Source organism: Colossoma macropomum, unplaced genomic scaffold (genome assembly GCF_904425465.1).
Source record: "Colossoma macropomum unplaced genomic scaffold, Colossoma_macropomum, whole genome shotgun sequence".
In the NCBI taxonomy this organism is placed as follows: Eukaryota; Metazoa; Chordata; class Actinopteri; order Characiformes; family Serrasalmidae; genus Colossoma; species Colossoma macropomum.
The window spans coordinates 14,156,760-14,170,372 of record NW_023494791.1 but is presented as its reverse complement, the minus strand read 5'-3'; the positions used below and the strand labels follow the sequence as shown (position 1 = coordinate 14,170,372).

General features: G+C 41.5%; 2 protein-coding genes across 3 annotated transcripts; one reads left to right on the top strand and one right to left on the bottom strand.

Moving 5' to 3' along the window:
- The first annotated feature begins 925 nt into the window (after positions 1-925).
- On the top strand, positions 926-5,396 carry LOC118810339 (neurofilament medium polypeptide). Of its 2 annotated transcripts, XM_036574022.1 has the most exons (4): positions 1,316-2,055; positions 2,723-2,847; positions 3,004-3,030; positions 3,115-5,396. In XM_036574022.1, the coding sequence occupies exons 1-4, from the start codon at positions 1,432-1,434 to the stop codon at positions 5,084-5,086; spliced, it is 2,748 nt and encodes a 915-aa protein (XP_036429915.1). In that variant the 5' UTR covers positions 1,316-1,431; the 3' UTR covers positions 5,087-5,396. The 2 variants fall into 2 exon arrangements, with proteins under 2 accessions (XP_036429914.1, XP_036429915.1); XM_036574021.1 differs by having other exon boundaries at positions 926-2,055; positions 3,004-5,396.
- A 764-nt stretch (positions 5,397-6,160) lies between these two features.
- On the bottom strand, positions 6,161-13,049 carry vdac2 (voltage-dependent anion channel 2). Its single transcript, XM_036574023.1, has 9 exons — positions 12,917-13,049; positions 11,157-11,228; positions 10,996-11,045; positions 10,453-10,605; positions 10,312-10,364; positions 8,586-8,813; positions 8,184-8,334; positions 7,277-7,334; positions 6,161-7,099 (listed from the first exon to the last, which is right to left on the bottom strand). The coding sequence occupies exons 2-9, from the start codon at positions 11,221-11,223 to the stop codon at positions 7,008-7,010; spliced, it is 852 nt and encodes a 283-aa protein (XP_036429916.1). The 5' UTR covers positions 11,224-11,228; positions 12,917-13,049; the 3' UTR covers positions 6,161-7,007.
- Between the last annotated feature and the right edge of the window lie 564 nt (positions 13,050-13,613).

Here is a 13,613-nt window from a genome sequence, read left to right as displayed (position 1 = left end):
TATCGCTATTCCACTTAATGCAGTTTTTTGCTCCAAAGCCTGCAGTCAAAATAAGCATATAATTCATATCTGAAACCTTGAAAAAGTTGCTGAACTGTGAGTTTTGCATATGTAAGTCAATGGAACCAGACTTTTTTCCAAGTAATTTTTGGTCATTTCTGTTGGTCCATTCATCATGAAATTTACACACAATGTATAGGACAACTTTCAAATTATGTCAAAAACTGAAAAACGACAAAAGTGGAGATATGAGGTTTTGTTCCGACAGCAACTTGGTCATCAAGTGGGACACTTAAGCTTGGGGTCAGTATGTTTTGTTAATTAGGTGTTCCTGAATGTGTATGTGTACTGAACACGTTTTTGATTGATGGGACATCATTGTAGGTCTGGCTGCGTTTTCTTTTTAACCAAGAGCATCCAAAAAGCTAATGGTAGGTATGAGGGCATAAAAAGTCATATTCTGAAATGTCAATGTTGTACTTTGTAGTTCAAGCAATATATAATTGCTTGCTATTTGAGACGCCTATGAGCATGCTTTGACAGTGGATTAAAAGATTAATAAATAGTAATACACAGGCTATAGTAATATTTTTATCAACATTTGAAAACGGGCAATTGGAAGTCTAATGCATTTTAAATGCGGAAGCAGCGTCCTTTTGTACCCAAGCTGTCCCACTCAAACTGGAAGCCACTGTAAGAGACGAGGGGGTAGACGCAGCACACCGTGGGCAAACAAAACGCAACGTATTTCAGCACAGAAATCTACATACACACTCGATTAAATGAAGCTAACAGTACATGAGAGAAATGCAGTGATTTTTGATATACTGATCTGATATTTTGTCTGTAATGTTACTTCACCCTACGGAACTGTGTGTGTTGGGGATCGGGGTTCTCGTGACGTCGCGGCTGTTGGGCACCGAGCTGCTGCAGCAGAGCAGCTGATGCTGAGGTTTTACAGACAGGTTCGTTCTGCAAGCCAAGCATCCAGCGCGGTATATAAAAACCTGAGGGGCAGGAGGGTCAGCCAGCAGTCTCACAATGGAGCGTCTGCTAAAGTCACCTGGCAGGAGGCGGGAAGAGCAGCGCTACCCGCTGCAAGCGCGTCCATCACGGGCCAGCGCTATTAGCGTTAGCGCCGGATTAGCAACGGCGCGGAGCCGAGCTAACGGAGCCCTGAGAGGAGAATATGGAGCAGCTCCCAAAGCCGGCGACCTCTATGACTTCCCCTACCAGCTCTCGGGCGAAATAATCCCCGTAAAAGTGACGAATGAAAAAGAGTTACTTCGCGGCCTAAACGACCGTTTCGCCGCGTTTATCGAGAAGGTTCGTCACCTGGAGAACCAGAACAGAGCGCTGGAGCAGGAGATAGAAGCCATACGGCTTAAAGCCCAGTCCTCCGCCGCTCTCTCCAAGGAGTATGACCCGGAGATGAAGGAACTGAGGGAGCAGTTGCGCGAAATGACCGTCCAGAAGCACCAGGTCGGGCTGAGCCTGCAGAGTCTGCAGGACGAGTTTAACTCGCTGAGGGAGAAGTGCGAGCAGGAGGCGCGTGAGAGAGCCGAGGCTGAGGAGAGCGTGCGCGCGCTCAAGAAGTTCATCAGCGAGGCGCACGTAGCCAAGCAGGAGTTGGACAGGAAGGCGAGCGCGCTGGCGGATGAAATCGGCTTCCTCAAGAAGAACCACGAAGCCGAGGTGGCGGAGATCGTGGCCCAGATCCAGGAGAGCCAGGTGAGGCAGGACGTGTGCGGCTTCGGCAGAGGAGACATCACGGCGGCGCTCAGGGACATCAGGCTGCAGCTTGAAGGTCACGCCGCAGTGTGTGACATCCAGCCCGCGGACGAGCGCTTCCGAGCCCACGTGGCCCAGCTGACCAGAGCCGCCGAGATCAACAGAGAGACCCTCATGGCCACCAAGGCCGAGATCGGCGACTACAGGAGGCAGCTGCAGTCCAGAAACGTGGAGCTCGACTCCGTGAAGGGGACGAGAGAAGCGCTGGAGAGGCAGCTGTACGACCTGGAGCAGCGGCACAAAGCTGAGATCCACCACTATCAGGTCTGTTTCCACCTTCACTGCAGGATAAGTGATGGTCTGCACTGCCGCACTCACCATATGCACAGGAATCCTGCATTATTTTCATAAAATCTTAACGTAGTTCATCTTAATGCATGGTTTCCAAGCGTTTTGTCCTTCATAAACTAAACCAAAGGAGGTCTGGTCATTCTCTCAGTAGCCATGCGTTCAGATTGTTATGGTTGTAAGTGCAGCAGCACAAAGTTGCAGGACACATGACGGTCTGTACAAACAGAACTTTCAAAAGGCCAAGAAACTGGATCAGCCCACAGGGTAATATTACAAAAATTATTAATGCATGGTTTCCAGGAGTGTTATTTTTCATAAACTAAGTCTAAACAGACATGGCTTTTCACTCAGCAACCATTTTTGTGCTGGAGTTTTCAGGTTTTAAGCATAAAAACCCAAAGCTGAAAACTGTCACTTCACTGCCGGCTGAATGGTGGCCTGTACAACAGAACTTTCAAAAAGCTCAGAAATCAGATCAGCTCTGAAAGTAATGACAGAGAAAACATCTTAATGAACTGCCAGAATAGTTATTCTTCATAAACATCTGGACATTCACTAAGTAACTAAGTGTGTTCTTTGTGATTTGGCTATACATTAATGCACTCAGTGTCTTAATAGGGTTTTTCATGCTTATTCACAGGACACCATCAGAGAGTTGGAACACGAGCTGAAAAACACCAGATATGACATGAGCAGCCATGTGCAGGAGTACCAGGATCTGCTCAATGTGAAAATGGCCTTGGACAGTGAAATCTATTCATACAGGTAAAAGTCACAATTAGAATGTCATCAGGAGTCTCACTAAAAATAAATCCCCTTACAACCTATAAAATTAATGAGAAAAGGAATTAAAATATGTTCAAGAATTAAAATTCTGTAAGAGTTAACATATCTACCACGTTTATGCTTTTTTACCAACAGAAAGCTGTTGGAGGGCGAAGAGTCGAGGTACTCCACTCTCTCTGATGCACATGTTTCAGTACCTTATGTTTATAGGCAGTCGCCCATCTATACTCTCCCTTGTGTCACAAGGCAGGGGGAAGCGCCTCGGAAAGCAGAGCCACAGTACAAGTTTGTTGAGGAGATCATTACAGAGACCACCAGGGAGGATGTAGAGATATCAGACACAGGGTCTGAGGACGGCAGTGGGGTGGGAGAGGGCGATAAATCAGAGAAGGTGAGCACCGAAGAAGAGGATGCAGGTAAGGCAGCACAAAATGAGGTCCAGTCAGAGGAGAAAGAGGCCACAGATGATGATGGAGGCAGCCCCAAACAGGTGGAAGAGGAAAATAAAGAAGAGCCAGCTGAAAAAGAAGACGACACACCAAAGGTGTCTGTGGATGATTCTGTGGCTCACGATGAAGCTGACATTGACACTGAACCAACACAGCATGAAGGCCTTGCACCAGAACTCCCTGAAGAAAAAGCTGAGGATAAAGCCGAAACTAAAGATGCTGACGCAGAGTCCAAACCACAGGAGGCTGATGCAGAAATAAAACCAGAGAAGCCACAAGCAGATACAGCCAGTGACGAGAAGATGCCCCTTGATACTGACAAACAGAAAGAGCCAGCAAAAGACGTAGAGAAAAACAGTATAGAACAACCAAAGCCAATGGAGCAAAAAGCTACTCAAGAGGTTCTAACGGAGCCAAAGGAGAAGTCAAATGGTCCACATTTGCCACCACTTAAAGATCCCGAGCCAAAAGAAAAGGCCACAGAGAAAATCTCTCCAAAACCTGAAGACAAAAAGGTGACAGAAGAGATGACAACTACAGCCGAGCCTCAAAATATCACTTCAGCAAAATCAGCAGAGAAAAACATGGAAACCAGTGAAGTGAAATCCGTAGAGGCTGATGCGTCCACTGTTGACCCACAGCCAGCATCTCAAAAAGCTGAGGCAGAACAGGAGACTGCTCCAAAAGAGGAGAGCAAAGCAGAATCAAAGGACACAGTAGAAACCTCAAAAGCTGATGTAGACGATGCTCAAAAAGCACAAAGTACAAAGGATAAGGATGTGGAGGATGTACAAAAAGATCTAGATGCAACCAAACAGACTGAGGGAGTAAAGGAAGAAACAGTGCCAAAAGATAAAGACAAGGAAACAAAACCTGACCAGCATTCAGAGAAAAAAGTAGAGAGCAAACCAGCTGGTGGTACAGAGACTGTGAAGCCAGAAAAGGGAGAAAGTGCCAAGTCAACCGAGGGACAAAAAACACAGGGTGATGCTTCCAAATCTGCTGCAAATGAAACAGAAGTTGAGATATCCGAGAAAAAGGAGAGCAGCACAAAGGACATGATAGGCAAGGCGAATATAGACAAAGTGGATGATGCCAAATCAAAGAAAGAAGAAAAAGAGCAGCCAAAAGTTGCAACAGCAGAGACAAAATCCGAGGGGCCGTCTCCGCAAAATGCAAATGCCACTAAAGAAAAGGTGGCAGACACTTTTAAAACAGAGCAAAGTGAAACAACCAAATCCACTGAAAAACAGTCAGAAGTCATTCAGAAAGATGAACCCTCAAAACCTGCAGAAAAGGAAACAAAACCTGAAGAAAAACCTGAGAAAAAAGAAACCAAAGAGAGCAAACTGGAGAGTTCCGAGGACATTAAAAAGGTGGACATCATCAAGCCTACAGGTCAAGAAACCTCCAAAGATGTACAACTCGAACAAAGTGTTTCAGAGACATCAGTGGAAAAAGAACAAAAAGACCAGACAAAAACGGATAAAGACATAAAAGAAGCCAAGGACTCAAAAACTGAGAAATCAGACAAGACAGGCAGCAGTGCGACACAGGAAGAGATCCCAAAAGTGGACAGCACAAAAATTACAGCTCCTGAAAAAGACACCGCTCCCCCAAAACCTGATCAAAGCATAGAGCCGGCTCTAAAAATGTCATCAAAGAAAGAGCAAGACAAAGAACAGAAATCTGCCATCACTGATGTGAAGGAAGACGCAGAGCAGAAAAAACAAGTGCCAAAAGTAGCCGAGAATGGAGTATCTATGTAAGAGACGTAGACTTGTCTGTCTAGAGACTCAGACTGGAACTGAGAATGATCAAGAATGAATGTGATATAAATGCTTTAGAAACTGCATGACTAGAGTTAACAGCTGATTAAAACAAACAAGTGCTGTGATTAAATTCAACTTAAGAGCTCTGATCGTGGCTGCTTTTGCTGTATGCATGAAATCTGATGAATGTAAAAATAATAAAATGGAATGTAGAATGTATATGATTAAATGAAATATTTTGCTATACAGCTAGCACTGGATAGATAAAAGTGTATATTAATGCTATTTATTGTCTGAATAAATATTATTTAAGCATATGAATTTTGTTCTCTTTTCCTCTCAAGTCACTCCATGTGGTGCAGCGAAACTACTACTCTTTGTAAATTTCATTTGGTTGTACACAGCAGAACACTAACATCCTATACAGCTATTTAAAAATGAGAAGACTTACGTTCAACAGAGAAATGCTTACAATATACATTGGAAAGCTTAGAAGTATTAGTTGAATTACCATCAACTAACCAGCAATTGATGTGTGTACAGTCAACCTCTTTACTTAAACCTTGACCAATGGTCAACAAATCAAATTAACATTGTGTTACACATCCATTTGATATTAATGCAGAGAGTGATTTAAATATAAAAATATTTTCCACATAATCTTAGAGTACTAACTTTGGAGATAGTTTCATTGTTTTCTGATACCAATGCTCAAACAGCTCAACAAGAAATACACAGCAACATTACAAAATCGCAAACCGCACATATTTGTTCAAAACTAGGCTATTTAGTTATTTGTAATTCTAATTTCATACCTAAATTTCAAAGAGTAATTAATTTGTTATAACCAAGTTATACTAGAATTTGTTACTTTTTTCCCCCCCAAAATCAAATGGCAGCTATTAGCCAGATACTGATACTAGGTATTGGATGGGTGCCATCTCTACTTTAAACAGCAAGACTGTTTATTTTGACGACAGAAGGAGTAAAGCTTGTACTCCAACCGAATAGATTAGCTCATTCATAAACTGTTTACCATTAACATCATGCCAGTCAAAACGAAACCCTCAGTGGAGTTCAAAGACTTTATTGAAAAGTTTACACATACACATAAGGACCTCTAAGGTTTTGTGAAAGCACAACTTCAGCAAGTCAGGGTCATGAAGGTGACACTGAACGCTTCAGGTACTAAACTCAAATCACATCCAGAGTACCCAATTTGGCATTACCACAAGCTTCACCTAGTCGTCTGTGCAGAAAACAAAAAGTCAGCCATGCTTTCCTATTTCAAGCTCCATTACTTTCAGACAGTAACCCAATTAGGCCACCCAAAAACTGCTTAGTTTAAGGGCAGGCTTCAAGTACAACTATGTTTCAATCCCGATGGCTGACAAAGCAAAAATGGTACAACACAGTTTAAGTATGTCCTTGTGTGTATGGAAAAGAGAAGAGGGAAAAAACAAAACAAAACATGTAACGGTGTTTAAATAATAGAAGGTATAACCTTTAAAATTGAGTTAAGCGTTTGCACAAGCTGTGTTCAGACGACTAAGGAATATCAGATGATAGCAACAGTGAAATTGGAAATGTAGTTTGTCACATTCCCCCAGATCACCAACGTCTTGCTGAACAGGTAATGTGGGCTCAGATGCCCACTGATGCAATTGGAGTATTTCATTGCCATGGCAGTGCTGGATTCAGATGAGGAAATGAACATCTACAAACCAAAAATGGGCACCATGACCAGGAAGGGGAAAAATAAACACCACTGCAATGGATACTAAAATGATTGCTTTTGTTGTAGCCTTTGAACATATCCCATTCCATCCAGAATTCCCCTGCTGGTTAAGTTGGAGAAAGATTTAAGGCCAGATTCCTCTGATATTCCCTCGTCCCTGACATGAGCACGAGCTGGGCTTTAGGCTTCCAGCTCCAGCCCCAGACCCAGCTTGTGGCCACCAGCGTTGATGCTCTTTCCATCAACCAGGGCAGACAGAGTCAGCTTCACACCTGCACAAAACAATTGCAGCACCGTCAAACTTAAGCAGCAAAAAGTTTGAGGAGCCCTAAATTGCATTTACGCAAGTTATTTTAACATTCACTGAGTATTCCCTGCAAGTTTTGCTATACTCAAATAAAAAATCATATGCAAATCGAATGCAAAAATGTAGCTGATCGGGATCATACCTGGTCTCAGGGTCTGTGTGTATCCAACACCAACAAGACTAGTATTGTTCACTTTGGCCTGCAAGGAAAGTGAAATTAAGAGTTTAAAACTAAACCAGCCTGAGCATTTCCCACAAGTTCAGAAATTAGAGAAAGGAAAGCTATAAAAACATTACACAGCTACTACTTTACTCCAACCATACTGAAAGGACAAAACTGGTCAAGGGATTTTGCCACAGGTCAGCAAGCAGTCTAGACAAGTTGCATCTAAAAACAAAAGCTTAAAAGGCATAAAAAGTAACCATATTTCTTCTGAGCCTCCTGCAGCAAATTCACCTACCTAGACAGGTTATCTGAGACAAATCCCAGCTAGAATTCATTTAGCCATTCTCTAGCAAGCTTATTAGAAAACTTAAAGGCTTGAAAACCACGACTTAGCTGACATGTTGAAGAATACTTGGTACTTTCAAGAAACATTTGCATTATTCAGAAATGCTGTTTAAAATGGAATACAAAGATCACAAGAGCAAAACTGTTCAAAAGACTGTCAAAGTCTGCAGCTGAAAATTTTCTAGATCTTTCATTCAAAAGTATTGAAAACAGTGAAGTAAAACACTGTAGTAGTTAAAAAAAAGGCAATGATATTTATAGACAGACTATTACAGAAAGATTAAAGTCATCAAGTCTTCAGTTAAGTTCAGTTAATTCTTTGTCAGCTTGAAGTAAAAACAGCAGAAACTCCACTCTAAGATCAATGATGTGAAACCAATCCGAATCCAATTTCGATTTTCCACTTCAGAATTTGGCAGTCATTTTGTGAGCAGTCATAAAAACAAATGTTATCACCAGCTGTGGATTACACCTTATTAATCACACTACAACGGCTGCTGCCATCAGTAACATTCTGACTGAAGAGTAAAGCACTCACGCTGATGGAGGCATCCTTGTCCAGTTGGTACTTGGCAGCGATGCCGAAGCGTGTGCTGTTGCTGCCTGCAGTCCAAGCCAGGTTCACTGCTGTCTCCAACTTATCGCTCACTTTCTGGTAGATGGAACCACCAAACTCTGAGCCATCATTACTGCAGAGAGCAGCAGAAATTGAGAAATTCTATCAGTATCACAACATCATAAGTGTCCATGACAAAATTATTGAACAGTAACAAACTGAATACTAATTTACTAACTACATGTACAAACCATTGTGCACTGTAATGAAAGCTATTTTCACAATTTTTTTGCTCACTATTTTACACTACATTTCAGTTCTCATTACAGGGCCACAATATTTCAATCAAGTGGCACTTTATGAGCGATGTGGATCTGTACTTACACGTTGGTGTGCAGCTGGAAGTCACCTGTCTTGTAGCCTACAGCAAAGTTGTTCTGAGTCATCTTTGACTTGGCTGTGTCAAAGGACATCTGGTATCCCGCAAGCCATCCCTCATAACCGACCACTGCGGCACCATGGATAGTTGGGCCAGCAAAGTCAAAGTCAACATCGCAGCCCAAGTTGACATACTCGCGTTTGTAGGCAGTCTTGACTTTCCCACTCTTCTTGCTGTTGAAAATCAGCATCCAATGTTAGATGATAATATTCTATGAAGTTAATAAATCACAGCTGTCAGTTCACTTATGATGACCAACTAGAGAAGCACAGACATGAGAACTGTGGGCCGATGCAGATATACAACATTCTTCATGTGCGTAGCTGCAGATGCCAATACATAAACAATATAAAAATACAGAAATTGAAAATGTAGAAACTGTATTAGCATTGTGGAGAAACATAACGTTTATTTCTACTAGCTTACAAACGCAGTCAAATAAATAAAATGCAGTGCTACAGCACAGCTGCCCAGTGTCTCCTAAACAATCTGCTCTTCCTGAGTACAATAAAACACTTCATCAAACAGCATCCATCAGCATGTGTTCAATGCTGATCATTTGTAAGTAATTATCTACCAATAAAGTTCATAAATGCACTGAAAAAATAAGCACAGTTATCATAGTTACAGGCTTACTGCGACAATCTATTATAACAAAAGAGCTGTTAAAATATGAACAGTGTAGGTTAAAAAGAAGACCAACCATATTACAATTTCAGCGCTGTAGTGAACTCAAAAACTCCTGGTATAATACAACTCTGGCCATATTATTTAAATGCTTGGTAGAACTAAAGCCAAGTCCAAGTAAAATGCTTGACTTTGCTGCTAGAAGGAATAATTAATCTCTCTCAGCTGGTACCATAAATCAGGCCTTACAATTGGCTGTGGTCTGCATAAAACCTGTTCTTTAAATAGGCCACATTCACTGACCACTGTTTAAAAATATTCAGAACATCATAAAATGCTGCCTTTGAATTTCACATTACATATTAATTCCATCTTCTTTCACAAACCAAGACAGTTCTTATCACAACACACAAGGGCTTTGGAGTGGAAAAAACAAAAAGGCATCTACTGAAATACCAAAGGCAAGCGTAAATAAATACCTTTTCAACAAGTCTGGTTAAAACGGTGCAGAATAGAAGCCACTAGGTCTTTAAAATTACTGCTGCAATGGCAAGCAGTGTCATTCACTATGTCCTTTTACCACTGTTATGAAACCATCAGGCCCCAACACACTGCTGTACTTTAGAGAATGCAACGTCAATGTGTGGTCATATGAGAACGCACACCGAATCACTAGACATTCAGCATTCTGACATGATTTATGCCCCCCCAGAAAACTGTGACAGTTCTGTTACATCAGACCACATGTGCCAGACACCCATAAAAAATTTAAAGAAAATAAAAAAAATTTTAAAAAAAATACAGTACTATGTTTCTTTCAAAACACAACACAGACTTACTCAATAAGATATCAGGTTACAGCTGTTGCTGAGCCCTGCCAGCCAGCAACAAATGTTCCTTAAACAAGACACACGTGTTGAGGCTTCAAGACCTCGTCGAGTTGCTGTTAAACCTTTTGCACTCCCGTCATACTCAGCCTTATATTCTGTTCAGCCAACTACAATTTCACAAACAGCTTGAGAAAATCTTGAAAAAATAACTTACCCTGTGTTTGGCGAGAAGGTGGTATCAAAAGTCAACTTCAGCCCCTTCGCAATCTACAAAAAGTGAGAACAAATAGCATTAAGTACAATAAAAAAAAACTGCTTCATAAAATCTTACTCCACTCTGTCTCTGCAGCCACACCTGATCTTCAATGGTGATCTCTGTACCCAGGGTGTTGTCAGTGTTCCACTTCTCTGTAAAGGTCAGGCCATACTCAGACCTCTTGTATTTGGTTTCCAGACTGCCCACCACTTTGCTGGTGTCAGTATTAGAGGACCCAGAAGTCTTGAACTCCTGCCGAGGGACAAGACAGAGTGATTTCACATCACTACTTCACACTGTACAGGAATTCAACACTACAGCTGTGCATACTGTCACTGTCTGGACAAAACTTTGTATCTCCATTTTTGTTGTTTTACATAATTTAGCATGATTTGGAACTGCCAGATGAGCTGCACGTTGCATCAAAATTTCATGATGAATGGAGATGCCCTAAAATTACTTGGAAGACAATTCTCCATTAATTTACATAAGATTTTAAACATATTTCTCCTGCCCTTGTAATGTTACCATTTCGGAAATACAATGTTTTATTCTAACAGTAGCGATTTGTAGTTGTTTAATAAAAAATGCCGTTCCCTTCACTGGTTCGAGCCATCAAACTGCTGGTCATGGAGCACTTACCACTCCACTGGCCGATTTTGTCTTCACATCAAGCTTCACCAGACCAAAGCCTTTCAGAAAACAAAGCAGTGAACTAATCACAACAAAAGAACCATCCACAGAAACAACACTTTACAATCAGAAATACTTCTTCATATTTCTTTAAAAGACAGCCACAATACCATATCCCTTGTTGAAAATGTCCTTGGCGGATTTTCCAAGATCAGCATAGCATGGGGGGACTGCCATTCTATCTGCAAAAGTAGAAAATGGTCAGGAAAATCTATAGGATTTCAGAGTAAATCTAGCCTAACCATGAAGCAGACAACCCAACAACACAAAGTGGCAATCTGCCTATGTGCAAAATTCCTTTAAATGTCATATGAAAAAGGGTGTGGCTGAATATAGAGTTCTAGCTCCAGTTTGCCATAATTTGTCTCATAGACGCAGTGTTAGCAGTCTGATAACTGGCCCTGTGTGTTTCACACAGACGGCCAAGCTAATCTGACATGACAGTAGGCCCCACCTTTCTGAGTCACTGCAAGGAGGAAATGACCACACACAAATAGGCTTCCGTGCACTGACGCACTGCATGATAATCTAATACATCGGGAAATCCAGATCTATGCATCTTAGGAGTGCATACAGGATCTAGTCTTTAGAAATCACCACACGAAAGACGGCATTAAGAATCTTATGGTCAGGTTATCTAATGCAGGAGAGGTACAGGAAAAGAATTGTTAAGTCATTAGTTTTGCTGAACTACAAATGCATCAAATGCTGCCCACCTGTGCTTATATTTTAAGCTCAGTACCGGCATGACATATCTGAGAAATTCCAAGTCTTTCAAACATGACTAGTTAGTCCACACCTTCTATTTCAGGAAGTAATAAATCACAGTTACCTGGGTTTAACACTTTGCTTCACTCATCAACTAAGAAGTATTTTCTGAGCTAAGCTGATACTCAGGGTTCCTCACCCCGCTTCATAAATGCTCTTATGATCAGGTTACTAGCTCAAACCACAAAGAGCTTTAAAACAAAATTAAAAAGTACATAAACCAAGTAACAGGTACAAACTACTGACAAGGTTAAAACTGGAAGCCATATCGGTCAGACAGCTCCAGACAGCTCCTGTGGACAAAAACAATGGACGTTCAAACGGACAAACTAGACCTGACAAGACTAAAGCTCAACACTGGAACATAACGTTAAAAGTACCAGACTTTTAACGTTAAAGATCTCGAAAGCTGCGTCCAAAACCACATACTACACTAATGAATGGACTTCTATTGGTGGTGTACTATTTTTGTCATACTGTTTAGTGTGGCAGTTTGCTGTTTTGAACGGAGTCTAAGACACAGGCGGCTTCTTGCACGTCAACTTCTGGAAAGGGCGTTTTACCAGTCAGCTAGCGAGCCTATAGCTATGTAAGCTAGGCAGAAAACGAAACTTCACTCAGTGCAGATCTAACAGGAATTCGGTTACAAAATTAAGCAAGTAAATTTGCTTGTGTCACCAGGCCACGTCTCCTGTGCAGCTGCTGAAACCAGCGGTCAGCACTGTACGTTCAGCTGGGTGGGTTCACTGATTTACTCTGTGCTGTTAACATTAGCTAGCACGCCGGTCACGCCGTAGCTAAAGCCATGGGCTGTATCGCTCTCGTCTGACCAATATATTTAACTCGCTACACGAGTTCTGACGGGTTTAACCTGTATTAGTTTCACAGCAACATGTGAAACTTTTATTACATAATTTGCGTGATGAACAGGCCACGCCAACCCTCTAACTGTCATTCAGCTAGCCTAGCCAACCGGCTAGCGTTAGCTTCCGAGAGCCAACGACGTGCTAGCAAAGCGGCAAGTGTAAAAAACGAGCCTGCGCAAAGCGCGAAAACGAGCAGGCTAACATATATGGAACGTTACTTCGTGGTCACGTCTTACCTGTTAATAGATTGGACTAGCGATCAACTTAAGTAAGTTTTATCAACTTCTCCCCGAGGCTGACTGGCTACAGTGAAGCGCACCGGCTGGAGGGCGAACTGAAGGAGACTGAACTGCAGTGAGCTCCGACCCTTTAGAGCCGCAGGACCCTGCAGGGCAGCCAGCGCAGCGGCGCCTGCTAGGAAAGATAATACCGCGCACACCACGGAGCCCAGTCAGCACATTTCGCCTTAATTATTCCAACATTTCACTACAGTCATTTATTTGCATGTATACGAATTTATTCACGTCCGTTTACGCATTCAAATATTTTGTGAGCTTTTTTTTTTACAAACAGAGAGGCGTGAAGGAACTGCAACCGCAGCATTTATTAACGTAAACTGGCCCGTAAATTTCAATGTAAAAGTCTCAATGCAAAAAAAAAGAAAATGCATTTTATGTATTTCACGAATTTTTATAACTACAATAATAAATTTTTTTGTATTATTGTAGAATACAATTTACAATAATACAAAATAATAATAATACAAAATACAATAAAATACAATCATTTTTATTTTATTCCTATTTTTTTTTAATGTATATGCATGCACTTACATAGAATGCAGAGGTTCTGCACATTTCGGCACATTTTTTATGTTTGTTCTCTGTAGAATTTTATGTTGATAGTCAATAAAACGTAAAATGTTCGAACTTC